Source organism: Orycteropus afer, unplaced genomic scaffold (genome assembly GCF_000298275.1).
Source record: "Orycteropus afer afer isolate SDZICR_OR568_19922 unplaced genomic scaffold, OryAfe1.0 scaffold00089, whole genome shotgun sequence".
Taxonomy (NCBI): Eukaryota; Metazoa; Chordata; class Mammalia; order Tubulidentata; family Orycteropodidae; genus Orycteropus; species Orycteropus afer.
Window position 1 is genome coordinate 4,398,699 of NW_006921676.1, and position 26,318 is coordinate 4,425,016.

At 44.7% G+C, this 26,318-nt stretch overlaps 1 protein-coding gene across 1 annotated transcript in view; it reads left to right on the forward strand.

The window, feature by feature from the left end:
- Positions 1-26,318, forward strand: part of GAS6 (growth arrest specific 6) — a gene marked incomplete at its 5' end in the record, with an annotated part of 86,650 nt that overhangs the window by 40,393 nt on the left and 19,939 nt on the right. Inside the window, 6 exons of the mRNA XM_007942402.2 lie at positions 6,719-6,841; positions 8,742-8,864; positions 16,948-17,070; positions 19,263-19,384; positions 21,681-21,799; positions 22,512-22,701. Of these exons, the coding sequence (XP_007940593.2) occupies positions 6,719-6,841; positions 8,742-8,864; positions 16,948-17,070; positions 19,263-19,384; positions 21,681-21,799; positions 22,512-22,701 (800 nt within the window). The remainder of the gene's footprint in view (positions 1-6,718; positions 6,842-8,741; positions 8,865-16,947; positions 17,071-19,262; positions 19,385-21,680; positions 21,800-22,511; positions 22,702-26,318) is intronic.

The following is a 26,318-nucleotide window of genomic DNA, read 5'->3' on the forward strand; positions in this document are numbered from 1 at the left end:
GTCAGTGATAGGTGGACTGGCTGAATGGTGCCCATGACCATGTATAGGATTGGCAGATAAAGGTTCTACAAGTATATTTGTATGTTCTGTAAGAATTCCCAGGTGTATAGTAGAGCTGACAAAGGACAAGGTTGTGGTGGCTTCTTGGCCACAGCTAGCTACCCAGAGGGAGTGAGTAGTTGGACATGTGGGCTCAGGACCATGGTTGCAGGGGATGTCAAACTCAATTGGCATAACATACACAAGAGCATTGTTCTACATTCTGCTTTGGTGAGTAGCAACTGAGGTCTTAAAAGCTTAAAACAGCCATCTAGATGCAATGAGGGGTCTCTCCTCATCCAGAACAAAGAAGAATGAAGAAGGCTAGGGATGCATGGAAACAATAGTCCAAGGGACTGGTGGACCATGGGATCCTCAGCCTGTATGACCATGAGACCAGAGGGGCTAGATGATGCCCTACTACCACTGTCAACCATTCAGAGGGAGATTGGTGCAGGAGATCCTGGATAGAGTAGGAGAACAATGTGGAACAAAACTCAAAATCAAAACAAAACAAAACAAAGGACCAGCTTTGCTGGTCTGATAGAGCCTGGTGAGACCCCTGAGACTGTGGCCCCTAGCTACTCCTCAGGTCTGGAATTGAACTCACTCCTGTGGCTTCCAGCCAAACAATAGACAGGAATATGGGTTGAACATTTACATCAGGTCTATATACTACTTGGAGCCATCAATCATGGGAGAACAGAAGGGCAGTGTTTGCACAGGGAGACAGTTTGAGGCATGGGAGTGCATGGGAGGGGACACAAGGAAGAGATAACTATAGGGAGGAAGTGGGAAGAGAGCTATTACACTATGGGGAATTGCAGTCAATGTCATGAGACAAAATGCGTATGAACTACTGTGTGGAAAGTGAATTTGCTCTTCACCCAAATCACAATTAAAATTTAAAAAATGGGGGAAAAAAAAAAACGCTTGTCTCCTATTACATTCTGCTAACCTGGTAGAAGTTGGTGTTTGGCCCTTAGCCTTAGGGACACTGAGATTTTTAAAAACGTGTAGTGTAGGCATTCTAGACAATTTCAAGGTGAAGTTAAACAACACTTTGTGTGTAAATTTACAATAATATATTGAAACATTAAATATTTAACCAAATATTATAAGTAGAAATATGTCTCATCTCCCAAACTTCCAATGTACAGTGGGATTCACTTGGAGACATTTGGTTGTGGTTGTGGGAGTGTGGTCAATTTAATAAGTTGAGCTCCTATCCTGGCTCTGGTACTGGTAGATCAGGGGACCTTGGAAGAGTCACTCCACTCACTAGATTTTCATCTTCTCTGTCTAACAAAAGGTGGACTAAAGACATTTAGGTTCCTCTACCCCTGCCTCCTCAGAGTCTCTTCATTCTAAGATCAGTGTCAGGAAAGCAAACCCTTTCTTTCATTTCTCTAATAGCAGTCATAGATTTGATTTCACTCTTCCAGGCCCTTCTGTGACCAAGTATGTCATGTCCGAAAGTACAATGTGAACATACATAACATCGGAGTTAAGCCGAGCAATGGCAGCATAGAAAGAGAAGCCAATGGAACAATTTTTATGGAAGGGATCAAGTGGTTTTACCTGTGGGCTCACATTGCAGCTTTGTGTGATGTTTGATTCCCTAATCCTGTTCCTTCATTTCCCTGTTACTTTGATTTCTGGACCCAATTCCTACTTGCTTAAGAGTAAAATGCATTTATGGTGATCTGCCAAAAACAACTGTGCGGGTCTCTCAAAAATATTTCAAGATGCTGTGTTTGTTCTGCACTTTCAAGTGTTTTGTTGGGTGTAATTTGTGCAAAACAAGCAAGCTTTAAGGTGTACCAATGAGAAGTCACAAAAAGAACCAAATAAGAGACTACAATTCCAGTTATTCAGACACAAGAAAGTTATGCAGTTACCCTAAGAAGCCCAGGATTCATTGTCATGACCCTTCTAAGAAAAGGATAGGTGCTCTGGTAGCATAGTGCCTAAGGCACTTGACTGCTAACCAGAAGGCTGGCGGTTCAAACCCACCAGCCACTCCTCAGAAGGAAGGTTGGGCAATCCTACTTCCGTAGTGATACCGCCTCAGAAACCCAAGGAGGGGTCACGATGAGTCGGGGCCGACTCAATGGCATATAACAACAACAACAACAACAACAAGAAAAGGATGGAGGTCGGGGGGAGTGTTATCTGATGAGCTTGATGCCCAGATTAGAGTTGGAATAGAGGTTACCCAAAGTGCAGTGGAGCCCTGATGCTGAGTCTGAGCCATTGAGAAGTGCTTGATACATAAACACATGCAGCTTTGAAATTCAGGGATTCACTCACTCACTCACCTTCTTCGTGCCTGGCACTAGGCACTCCCTAAACCCAGCTGGGAAAGGGAGGGAAGTACTCTACCAATAATTCATTTGCTGATAACCAAGAATAAATGCTATAGTGGAAATACTGTGTTTTCTGAACTCGACATTAGACTTGAAACATGGGTCAGTTTTAAAAAGAAGTAATAAATTAGTGGTGAGTACCCACCAAGCCTATCTTCATGCCTCCTCCTAAGGATGATGGGGAACTCTTGATAAGACGAACAGTGACATGCTGTTCTGAATGGCCCCACTGGCTTGGCTTGAGGTTGTTCCAAATGACAGGGTAGATCCTCCTTAAGATATGGAATGAATGGGTAGCTTTAGATATATACTATGGGTGGGATATGGGGCAGAGAAAGGAGAAACTGGAGAACCAATGCATCTTTAATTACCCTGGGAATTGGATGACCCCTTTTAAAAGTTACTAACCTATTACATTATTTAAGATGGAATATTCATGTGTGAAGGAGCTCTGGTGGTATAGTGGTTAAGGGATTTGGCTATGGTTCAAACCCACTAGCTGCTCTGCAGAAGAAAGATGAGGTGGTCTGCTTCCACAAAGATTTACAGCCTTGGAAACCCAATGGAGGTTGCTGTGAGTCAGAATTGATTCAATGGCAATGAATTTTTCATTTGTTTGTTTGTTTATTCACATGTAAGGAGCCATGGTGACACAGTGTTTAAAGAATTAGACTGCTAACCAAAAGGTTGGTGGTTTGAACCCACCAGCCGCTCCATAGGAAAAAGATGAGGAAGCTTGCTTCCATAAAGATCTACAGCCTTGGAAACCCTATGGGGCAGCTCTACTCTGTCTTATAGGGTCATTATGAGTCAAAATCAACTTGATTGCAGTGGGTTTAGTTTTTTTGGTTGTTCACATGTAAGAAAAATGCATGCAGAGCAAGTATTGTGTCTCTTAGTTTCCTACTAAGGGCAAAGAAATGAGCAATTTTCATATTTTAGGCAGGTCCTTTAATACTTCTGGGCCTTGGTTTCCTCATAGAGACAAAAAGAACATGGATGCATATACTCCTTGGAGAAAAATAATCGTGACATGGCTATCAGGTGGTATTGAAAAGAGAATTTAATGTAGCTGAGTCTTAGCCACGCCTCAACCAGGGCTGACCCAGTGTCTTGCAAATGAAAGGGCCTGGATCTGCATGCCCAGGGCACTAGGCAATCACTAATCAGTACCTTGTTTGCCATTTGCTGAGCCCTGGAATTTTTGACAGTCTGTTGACCTGGGTGACCACAAACTTGAAGCTGCTGGGAATATGTACCTTGTTGCCCTCAACTGAAAGCAAACAGAGCAATCCAGAGGAACAGGGTTTTGTAATTGATTGTTAGTGCAGTTAAGATCCACATACCATGGAAAATAGTCAGTGACTACAGATGAGTTTACAGTGGATGATCTAGGTGTCAAATCCAGGCCTTCCACAGACAATATTTCTATAACCCCTTCCTCTTCTAAGTGTAATATGATAGAAACCAATCCCCCAGTCCTTGTTGTCATGGATCTCTTTGCAGCTCAGAAGTTGGATAAGTAATATTGATATCTTAGAAGGGAAGAAAATAGATATAGGGAAAAAATAGTGAATAAGTTGAAAGTATTTAATTATTTGCAGGGAAAGAGTTCACTCATGAGCAGGAGATGGTCAGTAGGTTGTGCAAGTAGCAATGGCAAAAATAAAAAAAAAAGATTCTTATGAAGGATGAGAAAGAAAAACCAGCAGATGGTTGTGAACGTAAATGATGTTTGCCCACTTTGTATAAACTCAGTAGTGAGCAAGCAGCAGAGAGGTCAGCCTGGACAAATATCTTTGAGTCAGCTGATTGGGGGCATCACAATAGTTTCACTTGTTGGAAGATTCTCTGGGAAACCTTTATGGTTCCGTCACGGCACCAGCAAAGCAGGCTGTCTCTGTAATACCTGCTATCATTCTTCCCTTAGCACCTCCACCATCTACGGGCCCAGTCTATACCATTTCCCTCATCAGGATTTCTCCAGAGCCTTCAAGGAATGTTACAAACCCATTGTGTTTATCTGCAAACACTAACCTTTCCTTAGCCAGCTTGAGTCCTACCACTGAACGGTGTTTTGAAACCCATTCCAGTTCCTTCAAGATATATATTGTTGTGTGCAGTAGAGTTAATTCTGACTCATAGCAACCCTATAGGGCCAAGTAGAACTGCCCTATAGGTTTTCCTAGGCTGCAGTCACTATGGAAGCACATTTACCAGGCTTTTCTCCTACAGAGTAGCTGATGGGTTCAAATCGCCAACTTTTCAGTTAGCAGCTGCGTGCTTAACCATTGCACCACTAGAACTCCTTTCAAGATATATTACACAGTGTTTCAAATTAAACTGGACATGATGGGGTGATGAGAGAAAAGTAGACATGCAAAGGCCATCTGTGAGAACTTTCCATCCTTCTAGGCTCTTCTGTGCCTCTACCACGTCCACTTCTGCTCTGACATGGACACTGTGAAAGGATTCTTTGAGTTGTGTGTGTAACAATAGCTCTTTCTCCCAAGCCCTTTTGACTCTAAACTTCCCAAACTTGTAGATTACATAATTGTCACATTCAGGCAACTTTCCTGTCTGCCTCTGTGGTATTGTTTCTGTTGAGTTCTTTGTCATGGAAACTTCAGCTGTGTTTGTGAGAAGCTCCTCCTCACATGAACAGCTCTTTGGAAAGCAGCTCCAGTGGAATGACCCCTTTAACCACAGGGCCCCTTAAACAGTAGGTTGAAATAATGCAAATGATTGGCAGTCTACTAAGGATGACCTGTGTTGCTTGTCAGAGCTTGCCCCCATGGGTGATGTTCATTTAGAGACGTGTTGTCCTTGTTTCATGGGTGGAACTAAGGAGAACAAACTGGGCCAAAAATGTCAGTCACTGAGTCTCTGTTAAGGGTGATAGAAAAATTGGGGAACAGTTAATAGTGATGGTTGAACAACATGATGAACATAATTAATGTCACTTAATCATACCTTTGAAGATTGTTGAAATGGAAAGTATTTTGTTACCTATATATTTACCAAGGAGCCCAGGTAGCACAGTGTTTAATTGCTCAGCTGCTAAGCAAAAGATAAATGGTTCGAACCCACCAGCCACTCCGCTGGAGAAAGATATCACAGTCTGCTTCCATAAAGATCAGGTTGTTGGAAACCATATGGGGCAGTTCCACTCTCTACCCTACAGGGTTGCTGTGAGTCAGAATCAATTCGACAGCAATGGATTTGGTTTTGCTTTTGGTGATATATCTACTATAATAATAATAATGAGAAATGACAGTCACTTTGGAGTCCTTTTAAGAGGTCAAAAACAAACAAAACCCACTGCCATTGAGTCAATTCCGACTCATAATGTCCCCCATTGGGTTTCCAAGGCAGTAAATCTTTATGGAAGTAGATTGCCCTGTCTTCCGCAGAGTGGTTGGTGGGTTTGAACCACCAACCTTCTGGTTAGCAGTCAAATGCCTTAGGCACTGCACCATCAGAGCCCCTTTTTTAAGAGTTTATAATTTAATCAGAAAATAACTATCCAAGGAGGCTTTCAAGACCACTTCTTGCCAGGGCACAAACTTCAGATGAAGAATATCAGCCTTAGAACTAGAGTTCTCCACAGAGATGTGGCAGGCAGGCAAGTTTCAGAAAAAGAAGGGTGTTTACTATCAAAGCCATAGCCAAGCCCTTTGGAGAGAATGTTCACAAAGGTTCATGGGCTGATGGGGAGTTTGGAGTGGGCAGCACCAGGCCTGACTTGGGAAAAGTCAAAAAATTACCATTGGGAATGAAGGAATGTTTTGAATTTGTCTGGAAGCCCCTTGGTCAGCCAGTGGGATTCTATTTACTTGTTCCTTGGGAGGTCTTCTCAGAGCTCACTGGGGGAGAGCCAAAGACCTGCTCCTGCTCCTTCACCCCAGCTCCCTCAGAGTGCTGGGGCTGCAGCAACCTTTCCATCTGGCTCGAGTGGGCAGTGGCTTCTCCCTCCAGAGCTTATCTGAATTTTCCTGGAACTGGCCCCTGGGACCTGGCCAAGTTGTTCCCATGCACCTCCTCCTGCCTCAGAGGTGGGAACCCTGCCTGAGACCAATGCAAAGCTGGTCAGTACAAGAGGAGATGCTCTGAGTGCACTTGACCTGCCTTGGCATTTCTTATTCAAAACTTCTTGCGAAGGGCTGGTCCTTATCTGGGTGGCCTGATTATGAGGCCATGATCCCACTAACTCGTCCGTAGCTGCATCAGTCCAAGCTAAGTTGGGAAGCTATTGGGAGCAGCTTTTCAGATGATTTGATCCTTCTTTGTGTCTTGTTTATTTATCTCAGATCTGCCTGACCAATGTACTCCGAACCCCTGTGATAAGGAGGGAACACAAGTCTGCCAAGACCTAATGGGCAACTTCTACTGCCTGTGTAAAGCCGGCTGGGGGGGCCGGCTCTGTGATAAAGGTAAGACCACCTTCTTCCTTGTGGGCAGATGTGCTGTTCCAGCATCTGTTTTTCCATTGTGATGTGAAATGGAGAATGTATGTGTGACTAGGGCCATCATACCTAGTTGAACCACTCCCTTCAGGACTACTTGAGTGGACCCAGGAGCAATAGAGATGCTCCCACCAAGGGACGTGAGCTGGACTGGTCTCTCTCCTACCTCTTCTGGCCCTCTCTCTGCCTTGACCCCCTGCCACTCCACCTGGGTAGAGAGCTGCTATACTGTACATGTTCTGGCTGAGACGAGGGCAGAGGTGTGGGAGTTGGGTCCCAAGGCTGACCTAGGATCAGAGCCCTCACTGGCTGGCTCTGCTCATCCAGGAGTATGTCTGCAGCCCTACTCAAGCCTCCCTAACCTTGTTAGCCCCAAATTCTCCCAAGATCATTTACATTTATCCAATGCTGAGAAATGCCTGGTTTAGCCCTCCTGGGGTAGGGGACTCTTCCATTGAAGTGATTGGGAATTGCTGCAGCCATGAAGGGTTTGCTTGGAGCAGAGCCAGCTTCTTGAAAGAATTTAGAACTGGATGGTTCCTATCTAAAAACAAGGTTGGAATAAAAGGAAACTAGGTCCCTGGGTGGCGAAAACCATTAAGCACTCAGATACTAACCAAAAGATTAGTAGTGCAAACCCATCCAGAAGTGCCTTGGAAGAAAAACCAGCAGTCTGCTTCTGAAAAATCATAGCCTTGGAAATGTTACAGAGCAATTCTATTCTGAAGCATATGGGGTCACAGTGAGTCAGAATCAAATGGTTGGTCAGAATGTTTGGTTGGTTGGTTGGTTGGTTGGTAGCCATAGCATGAAGGGGTACAAATGTAACAGTGGAGCTTGGCAACCATGGCTCTATCAAGCAGCCTGATTCTAGGCAAGTCTGTTATCACTGTTGGCTTCAGCTTCCACTGATTAAAAAGGGGAGGGGAATAATTTCATCTCTGACATCCTTGGAATCTGCAACTCCACCAATAAATAAACATGTGAGAAGAATACCCCCACGGGCTGGTTAAAACCCTGAGGTGTGGTCCCTTGATTTTGGTGGAGATTGGCCAACAAACCAGACCCCCTCACCATTCATGTGGTTGGCCCTGCCCCAAAGGAGAGGCTGTTGTTACCCTCAGGAGTGCTCCTCTCTCAAGGAATTGGTTCTGCCTCCCTGGGCACTTCCTTCTGGGAAGGCACGCTGAGCCCACACCACACCATGACCTGTAGAGGGTCAGCTCAGGGTGCATGGGTCTGTCTTCTCTTGGTGGCTTGGCAGAGTCAGTCCTTGAGCTGGTAGGTCACTCACAGATTCCACTCTCCTCCTTCTGCTCACTGAGTTCCTGCAGAGCTGAGACTGTTCCCCACCCACAACTCATCCTCATGGCCTCAGTTGCAGCTAGGACGGGTGTCCAAGGGATCTTCTTGTGCCTTTTGCTCTTATCTCCTCCACACTGTGCTGCCTTGCAATTTCAACTCTGGTGATAAAGCCCCTTCACTTGTCTCCTGAAGAAATCTTCAGGGCGGCTCCCTTTTCACACAAAAATGAGTGATGCCCAAAGATTTGAAGGAGTGGATGTAATGGAGATAAATGTCTGTAGATGCTATTTCTGGAGCTCTGGTGGCATAGTGCCTAAGGCATTTGACTGCTAACTAGAAGGTTGGCGATTCAAACCCACCAGCCAGTCCTTGGAAAGAAGGTTGGGCAATCTACTTCTGTAGGGATACTGCCTCAGAAACTCAGAGACGGTTTGCTATGAGTTGGATCTGACTCAATGGCAGTAAGTTTGACTTTTTTTTTTTTTTTAGATGCTATTTCATGCCACCTGAGTAAGTTATGATGTGAACATTTTGGTTTTTTCTTCTTTATCATTGCACCCAGATGTCAATGAATGCAGCCAACAGAACGGGGGCTGTAATCAAATTTGCTACAACAAGTTGGGCAGCTTCCACTGTGCCTGTTACAGTGGCTACACACTCTCCTCTGACAGTAGGACCTGTGAAGGTAAGGCCCTTGGATTTAGGACCCACCCAGATGTGGAACCTGGGCTTCCCTGAAGCTCTCTTTCTCCTTCACCTCCCTCCCCTTCCACCCTCCCTTAAAAAAAAATTTTTCCAATTGCACTGCTCTTCATGCCAACATGGGAGGTCATATTTGCTCCCTCTGTAAGAGGTTGCTGCTGGCAGCTGGGTTCCTTTGGTTCTGGTGGGCAGGAGCAAGGGAGAGGCATCCTGCCAGAGTGAACACATGCCCAGGCATGCTGGTAGTCACAGGGAGCTCCTCTCCAGCACCATGACACCAAAATGATTCACCCGGGGATTGTAGGCTAGAGCTGGCTGAGGCTAGGACAGCCCATCAGGCCACACTTCTGGACTCAGGAGAGGGAGCAGGCTGGGGAGCCTGACTGCTAAGCTTTCTTCCACTTGCAGATGAGCCTGGAGCCCTTTATGTGCATTGCTTCAAACCCAGGATAAAAGCCATAGCTGGGATGTTTCAAGAGAGTGGAGGTCACAATGGGAGCATGAAGGTAGTAGGGCCCAGTTATGTCTCTTTCCAGTCTCACTGAGCTTACCGACAGCCTGGAGCTGTGTTTGTGCAACTCAGCAAGCCTGGGACATTTCATGAGGGGTCACATTTCATGAGGCAGAGAGCATGGAGGTCAGGGCTCTGGTACCAGGCTGCTGCTGCCCGAACCCTACCAGCCACCCATATATCACCTTGTCCACACCAGTTTCTCTTCCCCAAAGCCCCTTCCCTATTGCTGGTCTCCCTCTCCAGCCAGTTTCAGATACTGAAATATCTGTTCACCAAAGCAGAAGGCAGTTCAGCCTTTTGCACTTTCTTGTTCCCACATCAAGGAATCTGGAGCTCCTCATGGCCTAGAGCCAGAGCAGGGGAGGTCTTGAGAATGCCCCAGAAAGTCACTGCCAGTGTAAGCATCCTCTCTGCCCTTCCCAGGAGTGCCTGCTCAAAGCACCACACCATGTTTGCAAGGGACAGCGTCTTTCCTTCTCCCTCCCTCCCCTTCTGATCCAGAAGTACCCAAGGACATCCTTTTGCAGATGTCCCTCCAGAAATCTGGGTCATGTATCTTATTGCTGCAGGCTGGCTCACCCAGTGGAATGCAGCTGCCTGCACAGTGAGATTGGACAGACAGGTAGCTTAGGAAGAAACAGCAACTCAGAGAGTCACAGAACCAGAGGGATCCTGATGAATGTCCCTGGCATCTAGGAGGTGAATCTCAATCAGACAGGACTGAGTTGTCAACCTCTTGTGGATGATATTCCCTCATTTCAGAAAAAACAAGTTCCATTTTTGTCCATTTCAGTGTTCATATCCCTGAGGGTTCAAAATTTTTCCTTTGTCCAAAGGAAACTATTCCAATCTTAATGCATAAATGAAACCCATTACTTTTTCTCATCAGCCCTCCACGGACCTGAAGAACAGCTCTTCCCTCTCATAACAGCTGTGAGGTCACACATGGGTGCTGAGTTAGACCCCAGATTTAGGTTCTAGCTCTATTATGGCTGTGTGAGTTTGAGCAAGTGACTTTACATCCCTGTGGTTTAATATTCTTACCTTTCAAAAGCAAGTTGGCAATACTGACATTATTGAATGGTGTCTTAGTTAATAGTGCTGCTATAACAGAAATACCACAAGTAGATGGCTTTAACAAATTTATTCTCTCATAATTTAAAAGGCTAGAAGTCCAAATTCATGTTGACAGCTCTAGTGGCAGGTCCTTGTCTCCTTTCAACATCTGTGGGCCTAGTGTTCCTTGCAGGTCTCCACATGGCTTGGCATCAGTCTCCTCTGGGTCTAGGAGGTTCTCAGCACCCCTGCACAGGGTCCAAAGGATGCACTCCACTCCTGGCTCTTCTTTCTTGGTGATAGTTAGGTTCCCTTCTCTGCTTGCTTCCCTCTCCTTTTATCTCTTGTAAGACAAAAGGTGATGCAGGCCACATCCCAGGAGAATACCCCTTACATCAAGTCAGGTCTGTGACCTGAGTAAGGGTGTTGTATCCCACCCTAATCCTCTTACAACTGATTGGCTGATCATATCAGATGACATCATGGGGAATGATTACATCATTACATAACTGCCAGATTATATCATTGCGTAACTGCCAAACCACTGAAACTCCTGGCCCAGCCAAGTTGATGTATATATTTGGGGTGGGGTGGGGTACAATTCAATTCATGACAGATAGATTTCATGAGATGATATCTATAAACCATTTAACATGGCATCCAGCATAGAGTTAGTACTCAAAGTCTTACTATGACTTGAAGACAATAATTAAGACATCCCTTATTTAATAATTCTCTGCAGATTAATAAATCCAGTTTCATTGGCTCAGTGGTTTGCCACTTTTGGCTGTACATTGCAGTCACCTGGGGAGTTTTCAAAAATTACTGAAGCCAAGGCCCCACCCCAGACTAAGAAAATCAGAGTGTCTGGGGGTGAGGGCCAAGCACTAATATTTATTAAAAAAAAAAAAAAAACAGGGAGTTCACTGTGCAACCAGACTTGAGAACTGCTGCTTTAATCCTTCCTCAGAAGGCTTTCTTATGACCCTTTAATCACTAATAGTGTTTTCTAATTGTTCCCACCAACCTTTTGGAGCTGACTCAGGTGGTCTGACAGCAGCCCAGGATAGGGGGAAGGTTACATTATTATCACCTTATGTCTGTTACCTTTTTAATTTCAATCCAGAATCTTGTTGATATCCCTCCCCACCACACACATACACACACACACACACACACACACCAGTATGCCTTTGTGGATGCACGTTTAGTGCTATGCTAACAACAGAGCCAAAACATTTGCCTGTTCCAAGGCCACTGCTTCAAGGTGCTCTGATTAGCATGACAGCCAATGTAGGAGAGGTATGCTCAGTGGGTTCTGGGCATGTCTGGAAATACCAGCCCCCATGCACACTCTTTTTTTTTGGCCACAGCTATTTTCCGGGGGCAATAGTGGTTCAGTAGTAGAATTCTCACCTTCCGTGCAGGAAACCAGGCTTCGATTCCCAGCCAGGGCACAGGCATAGCCCCCACCTGTCTGTCAGTGGAGACTTGCATGTTGCTATGACATTTAACAGGTGTCAGCAGAGTTTCCAGACTAAGATGGACTAGGAAGAAAGATCTGGCTATTTCCAAACAAATCAACCAGCGAAAACCCACGGATCACAATGATCTGATCCTATTGTGCATGGCACCTCCGTGAGTCAGGGGCCAACTTGACAGCCACAGACATTAACAACCACAAACATTTCTTTTGCACCTTGGAACCCCAGATCTTCAGTATGTGAGTTTGGGATAAATGAGGATCAGGAGTCCTTGACATTGTGATCAGGAAGAAACACAATTTTCTAACATGCCTCCCATCTCTGAGCAGCATAAGAAAAGGTGGCAATGTGACAGCTCCAGCTTACTAACCTCAGCTTTAGTCAGGGAGGCTGGGGACCTGTACATTGTCTGATGGTTTTCTTGGCTGCCAGAACAGGAAGGGACTGGGCTGGCCACATTTGTGACTAGAGGCCCAGGCTGTGTGGCTGAGAAGCGGGAGCTGGCCAGCTTGACTAGCCTGGCTTTCCAGGGGAGCAGACCTATTGCCTGTAGCTGCTGAAGGAGTAGCACAGGGTGAGGGCCATGCAGTTGGAGTTGGGACCTTCTTTGAGGGTCAGTGGGGAGGGTCAGTGGGAGTGCTTTTGCAGCAGGGCATGTATAGTGCCACTGACTGACCGGGTTTTCCATGCCCAGTGCCAGCACTACTCAGTTATACATTCCTTCTGAGAGGAGCTTGAAAAATATTTCCTCCACCTACTCGTGTCCAGGTTTCCTGGGTCACTGTTGTTACTGTAGTTGTCTGAGGTCACTAGTTAACAATTTGTCAGCTTCTACAGTGGACTGAGTGGTAGGAGAGTGAGATTTAAGTCTGGGAGAATGGAGTTGGCTAGGATCTTGGAAGTTGAGATGAGGGCAGAGGAAGGGGTGGGGAGAGGCCCAGTGGCAGAGTTCCAGGCCTCCTGCCCCACCTCCAAGCCTGCAGTCATTACAGAAGCCAGTGGGGTACCCAGGCCTCCTGCAGTGATACTGCTACAGTAGAAGAAAGCAGTGATGACTCAGAGGGGAAACAGGAGCCTTTGATAAATCAGGGTGGGGACACTGGTGATTTCAGGTTCCACCCCATTGTTTCACTTGTGGAAGGAATGACCCAGCCCTTGGTCCCCTCAGGATGCAGCAAGGATAGGCATAAATCTGGCTCAAGCCCCTGCCAGCAGAGAATTTTCCATAATTTTGAGACCTACCTTAGAGCTGCCAGAAGTCAATGGTAAGGAGCTCTGGTAGCATAGTGGTTAAAGCATTCGGCCGTTAACCAAAATGTCAGCAGTTTAAACTTATCAGGCACTGTGCAGAAGAAAGATGAGGCAGTCTGCTTTTGTAAAAATCTACAGCTTTAGAAACCCCATGGGGAGTTCTCCTCTGTCTTTTAGGATCTCTGTGAGTCTCAAGGGAGCTCTGGTAGCATAGTGCCTAAGGCATTTGACAGCTAACCAGAAGGCTGGCGGTTCAAACCCACCAGCCACTCCTCAGAAGGAAGATGGGGCAATCTACTTCTGTAGAGATACTGCCTTGGAAACCCCCCAAGGAGGGGTCGCTATGGGTCGGGTCTGACTCTATGGCACATAACAAAAACAACAACATGATTCAGTTGATTTGATTGATTCAATTGAATTCATTGATTCAATTGATTCAGTGACAGTTGGTTTGAGGTGTTTTTTTTTTTTTTTTTTTTTTTTTAACTGAAAGGCAGTGGTTCTCAAAGTGTGTCCAGTTTGGCAGCATTAGGAACTTGTGAAAAGTGTAGATTTTTCAGCCCCCTTTCCAGATCCCCTGAATTAGAAACCCTGCAATCTGTGCTTTAACAAGCCTTCCAGGGTACTGTGATGCATGCTCATGTTCAAGAATCCGCAGTCTAAGGCAGAGCCCTTGGGTGGTGCAAATAGTTAATGCTAACCAAAAGGTTGGAGGTTTGAGTCCATCCACATGTGCCCCAGAAGAAAGGCCTGGCAATCTACTTCTGAAAAAACAACCATTGAAAACCCTATAGAGTACAGCTGTATTCCAACACACACGAAGTTGCTTTGAGTCAGAGTCAACTCCATGACTGTTAGGTCTAAGGTACCAAGGTCTAAGGAGTGGCTTGGTGGGGGCCAGTTGCAACCAGTTCTGCTCTCGGAAGCCCAGCAGCTGATGCTCTGCCTGTTGAGAGGAGTCCCTTTTGGAGCTCTTCTTGGCCACTGACTCAGGAATGCCAATGAGCTAGGTTGTCTGTCCCCATTGAGCCAGTAAAGACTGGTAAAGGTTTCAGGATTGTCCCTAGAACTTTTCCTGTCATTGTTGTGTAGCAGGATCTTATCAAGGGAGATCAGAATGGGGCTGTTCTGCAGCTGAGGGAGATTTGAGCTACTGTAAAGGCCACTTTTACTGTGAATTGGGAATCCTTTGTGTAATGATGGCCACTCTGATAGGGAGGGCAGGGCAGTTTTGAAAGTTCTCTTGGAGTCATCTGGGGGTTAGGGTAGGGTCAAGGAACTGCTAGAGGGTCCAGACCAGTTTCACTCCCAATTGCCTGTCTGGGCTTGGCAGTGAAGCAGTTGTTTACATGATTAAAATCAGATCTTGGCTTCCAGTCAGCTTCACCTGCTGGCGCTATCATTGGCCAACTTAGAAGGGCCTGCGACTCAGTGCATCTGAGGATTGTGCTGATGCAATGCAAGTGCCATTCCTGGCAGAGGCAGTGGCCCTGCTGAGGGAGGTGAAGAGGGTGAATTCTCTCTGGGCCTCCAGGGGCTCTGCATGGTGGCTCCACCAAGGTGCGGCTCCTGTATGTCTGATCACAGACCCAGCTAGAGACCTGGTCCTTATCTAAACCCCACTGTTTAAGCTGAAATCTTTGGAATGATGGATGCACACACACACATCAGTTGGTGTAAGGCAATTCCAGGTCATAGCCACACCAGAGTAGAACTGTGCTCCGTAGAGTTATCAATAGCTGATTTTTCAAAAATAAATCAGGACTTTTTTCCAAGATGCCCTTGCATGCACTTGAACCACCAACCTTTCAGTTAGCACCTGAGTGTTTAACCCTTTGTGCCACAAGGTGGACAAGGCTAATTATAACCACTCCTTAAGGGCATCAAGGGTTTGCCCAGTATGGGAACTTGAATTGAAATACAGTTTCAGAAGAATCAAGAATTATATTTTTTGTTTTGAAGAAATCACCACAGATCAATCTTGGTAAAGTAAAACTCAGCAATGGCTTATACATTTACTCTTGGGGAACAAAATGTCTTTGTGTTAGTTCATTCCTGCGATTAATGAGTGACATCTTAGCTTTCACGTTTGAAAGCCTGTGTTCTTGGATAAGGTGCCCTTACAACAAAACTATAAATGGTTAGAAAGTTTGGAGATAGAGTTTTTCTGCCATCCGAGGAATTGTATGATATTTAAGTAATGATTATGCTTTCTGGATATTCCTTCTTGTAGGAAGTTTTCTTTTCTTTTCTAATTACAGGGTTTGTTGTTTGCCAAAATAGCAAAAGGAAATGGAAACCTCAGTGCAGAACATTGATGATTTATTAATACTTTAGTGTTTAATGAATATACACCTGAGCAGATTAGAATGATAGAAACTGACCCCAGGGCCTGACCCTCAATAAACCTCCATAAATGAAAGAAAGAGTGCCTGGCACATTAGTTGTGTTCAACATGGTAGAGAGAATACTGCCACACTGATGTCTTTCAAATTATAATATTCAAGTCTTAGAATTCGGTATAATATTAGAAGTATATGAAAAATAGGTTGTTTGATCAGTAGAGCAGAACTTCAAATTTCCAGAGAATCCAGACTTACTGGACTCATTGTTACGTGCCATCGAGTCAGACCCGACTCATACCAACCCCTCCTTGGGTTTCCGAGGCAGTATCACTACGGAAGTAGATTGCACAACCTTCCTTCCGAGGAGTGGCTGGTGGGTTTGAACCTCCAGCCTTCTGGTTAGCAGTCAAGTGCCTTAGGCACTATGCTAGGAATCCCTGAGACTATTGCCTTGGGATACTCTTCAGATTCTGAAGTGAAACTATGCCCTGAAGTCATCTTTAAACAAAACAAAAAAAACAGTTTAGCTCAAAAAGTAATGGATGTCATTCTTAAGTATTATGCTTTTTCTTTCTTTCTTTCTTTCTTTTCTTCTTTTTTTTTTTTTTTAAATATCTACATAAGATCAAAGGAACAACAGTAACTGTAAAGCAAAGAAGGTTAGGGGACAATGAATCTAAATTATGTGGGTAAACAACTAGAGCAGACATAACAAGAAGGCTGAGACAATGTGAAAGATATAACCAGTGTCACTGAACTATGTGTGTAGAAATTGTTAAAAGGGAGTATGTTTTGATGTGTATCTTTTCACCAAAAATTAAATTAAGTAATAAAAAATGTGTTTGAAGCCAGTAAATAAGTGGTTAACCCTGATGGGTGGTAATTTGGGTTAAGTAAGTTGAGGGAGGGTTTACTTTTTTATTTTGCTCTACTACAATCATTTGAATTAAACAATAATCACAGTGTGTACTTGTTCCTAGCCTGTCAGGGTAATGTCTGTGCCACTTTATTTGTTGGTCTAATAGTGACCAGGGAAGATCAGAAATTACCCTTGTCTTGTTCTGGCCCCTCCCTATCCCTCAACTGGGCCCCTTTGCCAAAAGCTACAGGCAAAGGTGGAACCTACTGTTTGTGGTAGAGGAGAAAGAAGGGGCAAGGGAGGGAGGAGGGGAAGAAGGGAGAGTGTTTGGGAGCTAGTGGAACCCAGGGCCGTCATGCTGACCACTGCCAGACACAGGGGAGTGATTGATTCCACAGAATCTAAAGGTTATCTTGTGTGTCCTTGTTTTTAATCCCTGCGGGCCATGGGCAAGAGCAGCTCTCCGGTTACTTCAAAGGTAACTGGGAGCCTTGCCTGGCTACAGCTTTTTCCATCCAGATCTGAAGTACAATTGTGGGTCTTCGTTTTGCTTACAGACATAGATGAATGCTCAGACACGGATGCCTGTGGGGAGGCTCGCTGCATGAACCTGATGGGGTCATACTCCTGCCTTTGTGACAAGGGCTACAAGTATGACAGCGAGAAGAAGGTCTGCCAAGGTACTGCCTCCATGCCCCGTGATGCCTACTCCCTTTGTCCTCCTCTTCCCAGAATACTCCAGCACCCCTGCAACACTTGATGTTCATGCTTTATAAGTGTGTACTGAATTATTAGGAACTACTGGCTAAATATTCTAGGAAACAGCTTGTTGTTGTTGTTGTTATGTGCTGTTGAGTTGGACTCGATTCATAGTGACCCCTCCTTGGATTTCCGAGGCAGTATCACTATGGAAGTAGATTGCCCCATCTTCCTCCTGAGGAGTGGCTGGTAGGTTTGAACCACCAGCCTTCTGGTTAGCAGTCAAGTGCCTTAGCCACTGTGCTAAAGGGTATGGACAAGTTGGCAAAAAAAAAAAAAAAAAAAAACTCATGAAAAAAGCTTCTTTCTATATATACCCCCTGCAAAGGGCTCCCGGCCTCAGAACTCCCCACAGACTGCCCCAGTCATGGCTTCTCTTACCACTGCCCACACACTGGCACACATACCTCTCACTACAATTCAGCACCCTTCCCTCACCTGCTGTGCACACAAAGAAAAGATTGTATAAGAATACACCACTGTGCAAAACGCCAGAGAGGCAAATCAGGCCTCTCCCCAAGCCCCTTTTCACCCTGTTTTATTAGGAGACAGGTCTAATGAAATTTTATATCTCACTGTTCAGTTCCAGTCATTATCTAGAGGAATTATAGAGAAGCAAGATTCTTTTTTACAATTGTCTTAGTTGCATAATAGTGCTATAACAGAAATATCATAGTGGGTGGCTTTAAAGAACAGAAATTTATTTTCTTACAGTTTAGGAGGCTGTAAGTCTGAATTCAGGCTGTGGCCCTAGGAATGAACAGTCCTTGGAGTTCCTGGGCTTGTAGATTCATCTGCCTCCATAATCTTCAGACAGAGTCTGCCTTTCCCTGTATGAACTCCCTTCTGTGTCTTCTCTACTCTTTTTATTACTGGGAAGTGAGTATATTTAAGAAATAGGCTACACTGATAATGGCCTCATTGACATAACAAAAACCCTATTCTCAAACGGGATTCTGTCTTACCTGTAGGGGTTGGGATTCCAACACATATTTTGGAGGACACAATTCAATCCATAAGAACATTTTTCCTTTTTGGTAGCCATGGAGGGACCATGCCCCACTCCTGAAGGTATGGACCTTGGCTTGGGAACAGGCCCTTCTTCATGATGTAGATCATCAAGGAGGAGGCCTGAATAGCAAGAGTGAGAGTGTGAGGTGGTCTTGCCTCACCAACAGGAACAGGGCACCTCCTGATCAGTGCTGCTGAATCCCCTTCCCTCTCTCTCCCCACAAGAAGGTCCCTGACCACCGGCCACCCCTTGGGACTCTTAGGACTGCTTTTGAATTTGTATCAGTGTCTTTCAGTCCAAATATTTTATAAATGTGATTTTTTTACTAACCTAATAGTGTGAGTAGATTTAGTGTATTTGAAAAATTGTCCTTAGATTATTCCAGTACTTTATTTCCTTCAAGGAAAAGGATAGCTGAGGAAAAAGAGAAGACTGTCCATGTAAGAAAGGAGTTCTGGTAGCATATTGGGTAAGGTATCTGGCTGCTAACCAGAAGGTCAGTGGTTCAAACCCACGGGTCACTCTGCTGGAGGAAGATGGGGTGATCTACTTCCGTAAAGATTTACAGCCTCAGAAACCCAATGGGGGTCGCCATGAGTCAGGATCGAGTCGATGGCAGTGAGTTTGGTGTTGGGTTTTATCCGTGTAAGAAAGAGCTCTGGTTGTGTAGTGGGTAAGGCATTTGGCTGCTAATCTGAAACTCAGCAGTTCAAAGCCACCAGCTGCTCTGTGGGAGGAAGATGAGGCAGTCTCCTTCTGTCAAGATTTACAAACTTGGAAATCCAGTGGGGGTAGCTTTGAGTCAGAATCGACTCGATAGCAATGGGATCCATCTAAGAGAAGTCAGCCCTGGTCATTGAGCCTGACTGCAGATCTGGAAGAATATGGATGGAAGCTGTAACAGAGTTATCTGGAAGAAGAGAAACAGGATTAGAGGGATGTTTGCTTCCTAAGTTACGTGCTTTAGAATTATTTACACTATTATGCGTGTTATCAGGAACAAAGAGATGTGATTATACAAAGAATGTGATTTAGAGACATTTCTTTTGCTACGATGCCAGCACATTTACATTTCGCTGCTTCCCCTTTTGTGGCCTGCAGATGTGAATGAATGTGACGAAAACCTCTGTGAACAGGTCTGTGTCAACTCCCCAGGGAGCTACACCTGTCACTGTGACGGAAAAGGGGGCCGCAAACTATCGCAGGACATGAACACGTGTGAGGTAGCGTTTTCCCTTCAGCCCTGTGGAATGAAATCCTTGGTTCAGGCTCTGCCTCCAAAACTCAGGATACACAAAGCCAGCATGGCCAGGGTGGGTGGGGTGGGGACTCACATTTTTAAAACAATTGAGTCAGACTTAGACTGAGTTGCAGTGAAATTTCACAGCCACTTGGGTCACAATCACAGTGTTTTGTTTGTGACTCTTTGACAACTGACAGAGTAGGTTTGTTGAGAGAAATGCTTTTGTGAATACTTACCAAAAACCAAACCAAACTCAACTGCTGTCGAGTTGGACCTGACTCATAGTGACCCCTCCTTGGGTTTCCGAGGCAGTATCACTACAGAAGTAGATTGCCCCATCTTTCCTCCGGAGGAGTGGCTGGTGAGTTTGAACCTTCAGCCTTCTGGTTAGCAGCCAAATGCCTTGGGCACTACGCCACCAGAGCTCCTTTAGCTTTTCCTAAAAGGCTTTAGGGGCCACATGGAGAGATTTGGGATAAGAAATGTTTCTGTTCTATAAAAATGTTTGGCTGTATTTCTAAAATCTCTATAGCAACTACCCACTCAACAACTGACCAGCACGTTTGTGGACACAAAGTGTGACACAGAAACCTAATAATGCACATTTTCTACCAAATCTGTCACACTTACCCGGGAACTAGCTAGACCATCATTTTGTAACACATGTATGTAATCAGGTCCTGATGATGAGTACTTCCATCAGAGAACATTATTAGCTAGCAGTATTACTTAATTTTGCTGTTTACTTGAGGACCTGGTATAGGCTAAAGAAATCTGCCTGAGAAATTGATTATAGTGAATATTAAAAAAAAAAAAAGTTCTTCCAGGTGAAATAGCAATCCGTGGATGGTTTTATAATACTGCAGATATTGGAAAATGGCTGCCAGTGGTCTCTGGAATCTGTGCCTGAGGAAGTGGGGTTTTCTTGAGTACAGTGAAGTTTCACTTGTTCTTCACACATCTATCCTTTGTCAATATTTACCTTATGTAAAGTGGAAAGACTATGCCCTCACTGGTGACCTCATGAGGCTGCATGAGTCATACGCACAGTGTTTTCTGCACTGTGGCCCTTCACACCATCCTTGTCTTAGGGAAATGTGGGAAACTAGTACTGTTTGAGGAGCTCTGGTGGTGTAGTGCCAAGGCATTTGACTACTAACCAGAAGGCTGGAGGTTCAAATCCACCAGCCACTCTGTAGAGATACAGCCTTGTAAACTCAAGGAAGGGGTCACTATGAGTCGGCTCCGACTTGATGGCAGTGAGTTTTGAGTACTATTTGAGGAGCAGTAAGGTTAGCCAGTTTCTAGCTCCCAGTTCTGCCACTAACTAACCATGTGTCATCAGGCAGATCAGCTCTCCCCCTCTGGTCCAAGCCCCTAATCTGACTTTCTCAGGTGCTTTCTAAGGAGGTCAACTCTAACCTTCTAAGGTTCCTTGTTTTCTCTATTGGCAGAATGGAGACACTTATCAGGTGTTCACAGCTAGCTGACTAGAACTAGAGTGGAGAACATTCTAGAAACAACAGTCTTCAAGGCATCCATATTGTATTTATTTTGTAATAGTTTATAGTATCATTGTTTTTTTAAAAAACTATTCTCTGCATTTCTCTGTATGTTTAAAATATTTCATAATTGTTGTTGTTATGTGCCGTCAAGTCGGCCCCGACTCATAGCGACCCCTCCTTGGGTTTCTGAGGCAGTATCACTACGGAAGTAGGATTGCCCAACCTTCCTTCCGAGGAGTGGCTGGTGGGTTTGAACCGCCAGCCTTCTGGTTAGCCTTAGGCACTATGCCACCAGAGCTCCTATTTCATAATTAGACAAAAAAAAAAAAAATGAAAACAAAAAGGAAATTAGTAGGGAAGGAGGGTGATGGAACTCCAGAGAGAACCTGACCAGGTCTCCTTGGGGTATGCAAATTATGTATAAGTGAAACCAAATCCTTCTAGAAATATATATGAAACTGATCTCTCCACCTGGGAGCCCCTTGACACGTGGAAGTCTGGTTATAACAATCTTTATGGGATTTCAGTAACTAAGCCTGGGGCACTGATTTCCAGAAAATTTATGTTGTGTACTTGGCGTCACCCAGGCTTCTGATACCCTGGAAGGTGGGAGGTGATTAAGTTCTTAGTACGAACTGTGGAAAGAGAGAAAGACATGCAGTCTCATATAGGCACTGTGATTATCATGAGGCCTTCTGGTTAAAGGAAAAAAACTAAAATAAAGGGCTGTTTCCTCCATGCCTGATGATTATAACTCCTGTTTTGTGACAGGACATTTTGCCATGTGTACCTTTTAATGTGGCCAAAAGTGTGAAGTCTTTATATCTTGGACGGATGTTCAGTGGGACCCCTGTGATTAGGCTACATTTCAAAAGACTGCAGCCTGCAAGGTGAGAAGTGGATTTATAACACGCATACAAAGATTCTTCCAGATGAAATAGCCACATGGATGATAGCTTTATAATATCACCAAACTTGTTGCCATCAAGTTGTGTTTGACTTCATAGTGACCCCATGTGACAGAGTAGAACTGCCTGACAGGGTTTTCTTGGGTATAATTTTTATGAAAGAAAATTGCCAGGCCTTTCTTCCATGGTACTGCTGGGCGGGTTGGAATTGCCAACCTTTAGATTAGTAGTTGAGTGCAAACCGTTTGCACTACCCAGGGACCTCATAGATAACTGGAAAATGAATCTGTGCCTGAGGAGTCAGTGTTGTCTTGAATACGTTGGAGCCCAGAATGGTCCTGAACCACCTTCGCAGTCTCCACATGAGTACAACCTACAGCGGCAAAAGTTTAAATTCTTAGGGCTCTAAGTAACTTATCACCAAAAGGTGCCCCCACCCAGCCCATCATTTCTAGAGCACCACCTCCTGGGCAGGAAATCTGCTTTTGGCAGTGTGGGGAGAAAGAATTACGGGGGTTATGAGGGTGGGAGCTTGGCTGGTGTTTGTCTGTGTTCTGTTGTTCACCCATGTGACCAGAGCTTGCTTATCTACTTTTTCCAATGCCAGATTTTAAGCTATCAATAGGGAAAGAAGCTGTGAGTCATTCTGACCTGTGCATAATTCTAATTTGTTTCTCGGCACCCTTGTGGTCAGACTTGTGGCTGAGTTCGACTTTAGAACCTTTGACCCTGAAGGTGTCCTTTTCTTTGCTGGAGGACATCAAGAGAGCACCTGGATCGTCCTCGCTCTGCGGGCAGGCAGGTTGGAGCTGCAGCTCCGTTACAATGGGATCGGCCGTGTCACCAGCAGCGGGCCCGTCATCAACCATGGCATGTGGCAAACGGTGAGTATGGGTGCCTGCTGTCTGTTCCTCTGGGGCTGGGCTCTTCTGGGGTTGCCTTTCCCAGCCAGCCCCAGTGGTTCTCTCTGAACTGAGGGCATGAGCATTTACCCAGATTCCTCAGACACTAACAGTTACTGAGTGCTGCTCTGCCCAGCGCTGGTAACACAGTGTGAAGCTTATGCTCTGGTGGGGCTCAGTGGGAGTCTCAAAGGGCTTATTATCTTCCTCATTTCACCAGATAGTCTTACTTAGCGTGGCTCCCTCATAATATGATGAATTCACTACTAGAGCTGTAGTTCTTGAATGGGGGTAATTCCCCTGCCAGGGGCATTTGGCAGTGTTGGAGACATTTTTGGTGGGCACAACTTGGGGATGTGGGGTGTGGGATAGTGCTATTGGTATCTAGGGGGTCAAGGACAGGAGTGCTGTTAAACACCCTACGATGCACAGGGCGTCTCCTCACAAAAAGAATTTCTGGTCCAGAATGTCAGTAAGTCTGAGGTGGAGAAACCCTGAGCTAGAGGTTCAGGGCTTCCTGCTCCTTGTCTAGGTGTGTCTCCTTGGCCCATAACCTAAGCTGGCTTCTAGAACTCACCTTTTCTGTGCAGGATAGAGTCAAGTGTGCCATATAGACTCACTGACTGTCCTCTGGGCCCTGACTTCTGGAGCCTGTTCTTTTATGCGCGGGTGTCCATCCCTTCTGAGGTGGAAAGCAAGCTCTTAGAGGCCAATGGGAGCTCATATTTAGGTGTGACGCTTTCTAGAGAATTTTCTGAGTCAAAACCTTTTGGCCAGTTTGAGGTGAGCATGCCCGTGACCTCCTGATTAAAACTGAACCATCAGATTTTTATTTTAGAGAGCTCTTTTGCTAGCTGTTGCTTTTTGGAATGCACTCTGATCTATCTATATCTCAATCCATGGAATCAAATGGTCCGTAATATAATGGGCTCTCATTGTCAATGCAAAGTGTCACAATAACCAAACATGGGCTTTCAGAAATGACTGTAAAAAAGAAATGGGAAAAGCACTCTTTTTTTTTCCCTTAGAGATGAAGATAAATGGAAAACTTCACCCTGGCCTCTGCGAATAAAAACATTGTAGACATTTGCTAATATTTCCATCCTGTCAAGTAATGTCTAGTTCCTTTCCTAAACTCTTAAAGTAACAAATATCTCCAAAGTGGCAGGAGGGGTGTTTCCAGCACAGCTACAGATAAAAATATAAATCTAGAGTAGGAAGTTTTCGAGATTGACGAACCCAGCAATCTGCAGATAAGAACTTGGTGCTCCCCAGCCCCAGAGATTCACATTCTTGTCCTCTGTGTGGGGGCTGCAGGGACGGGTAGCCTCGAGATGAGATAGCTGTGTGGAAAACATGACCTAGTCGATCTGATAAAGTTTGCCCATTGGTGAATCACAGCTGCCACCGCACCCTGAAGAAATGAACCTCTAGGGCACATGTGGCAGATCCCAGGGTCCTCCAGGAGGTGCATCAGATCATTTGTGATGTTTCTTTCTGTTCTGTTCTGCACCTCATACCCACACACATGTGTTCTTCCTTGACCCTTTGGACTGTACTATACACACAGTAACTAAATTCAGACCCAATACCTATAATTATTTTTTCCACTTAAGTCCAAAATGAAATTGCTGAACTTGTTGGAGATTAGTGCCTAATCAAAGAAGGGCAGCAGAAAGGATAAAATTGGCTGTGTGCCTAGCACAAAGGGCAGACAGGGCAGGGCACGGCAAAGCTACATAAACTGCGGGCTCCTGGAAGTATGAGAAGCAATGTCTACCCCTAAAAATAGGGCTGTAGTTGTTGTTAGTTGCAACAGAGTCACCTCTGGCGCATAGCGACCACATGTACAACAGGATGAAACACTGCCCAGTTCCGTGCCATCTCCATGATTGCTGGTATGCTCAAGTGCATTGTTTCAGGCATTGTGTATTTTGATTGCCTTCCAACCTAAGTATAATCTTCTAGCATTATATTGAACAATATTCTGTTGTGATCCATAAGGTTTTCATTGGCTAATTTTCAGAATTAGATTACCAAGCCTTTTTTCCTAGTCTGACTTGGTTTAGAAGCTCCACTGAAACCTGTCTACCATGGGTGACCCTGCTGGTATTTGAAATATTGATGGAATAGCTTCTAGCATCACCAAACCAAAACCAAACTCACTGCCATCGAGTTGATTCCGACTCATAATGACCCCCCATTGGGTTTCCAAGGCTGTAAACCTTTACAGAAATAGACCACCCCATCTTCTGTAGAGCAGCTGGCAGGTTCAAACCACCAACTTTTTGGGTAACAGCCAAATACTTTAACCACTACACCACCCCACAGCACCATGCAAACCCCACTACAGTACAACAAACTGTCAGGTAGTAGATAAGTAGGATAAGTAGGTGTATTGTTAATTCACAAGATCGGGGCAATCATGAACTACTCTCAGCAGAAGTATTTTACAAGGATCTCAGGGAGAGCTACTTCACTACTCAGAGCTGGTTTCTTAATTTGCAAAATGACAAAGTTAGAATGTCAAGGATGGCAACTCTATGATATGTAATACTATCATGTTCTCTCCCTTACCCATAGCAGATATTGCTGAGGGATCATAGCATGTCTCTTTCTGCTAAGCAGCAAACTGAAATGTCTTTCCATCCCTAGACTAGGTAATCTCCAAGATCCCTGGAAGTACTAATATTCTAGGAGTCTGTGCAGATATAAGTCTAATCAAGGCAGATTGCCCTTGGTGCTTGCCCAGAGAGTGCAAAAGTGGAGGAAGAATCACCTTTATGGAAGGAAGTCAGGGATGGCCTTACGATGGAAAGAGCATTTGAAGTAGAAATAGGAGAAGGGTCTTTTATGGAGATGTGGCATCAGCCCATAGTAGAGAAAGTAACTTCTTTAGAACATGACAGAAAAAGACTTAAAATGTGCGGTATGAAGAGAAAGCAAGAAAGACAGGTTTAGCTCAGTTGTGAAAGCCTCTGAGAGCTGGTTAAAGCCTTACTATTGATGAAGAACCCTGAGTGTAACAGAGGAGCTGTGCTGTAGTTTGGTTTGGAGGTCATAAAACATTTACAAGGATCTGCCAGCCTTCTGATGGATTGTAGCCAGGCTTTGAGTCATCTACATGGCCATAAAAAAAAAGCATGAAACCCTAAATGTGGATTATGGTGATCCCAGATGCTGGTGCCCTCAGGCACCTGGCAGAAGCAAATGAAAATAGTCTATGAGTAATTTTAGACCTTAAATTATTTCAAGTAGAGTGTTCAATACACTATCAAAGACAATTAGACTACAAAGAGAGGACACTATGGAGGAAAATCAACAGAATTAATTCAATAGAAATAAAGCCTCAGAGACTCCGGATATTATGATTGCTGACACAGATGGTAAAGTAACTGTACTTATTGTGTTCAAGGAGGAAAACCCTACACCTGAAAACTTGGTTGAGAAACTGTAAATTATTAAAAGTGAAAAGACAGATCTAGAAAAGAACCCAGCCGACAATTCTATAACTAAAAAATACAAAACTAGAATTAAGAACACAGTAAACGAATAAAATAGGAGAAGTGAGAATTAGTCCACTGGAGGAGAGGTCAGAA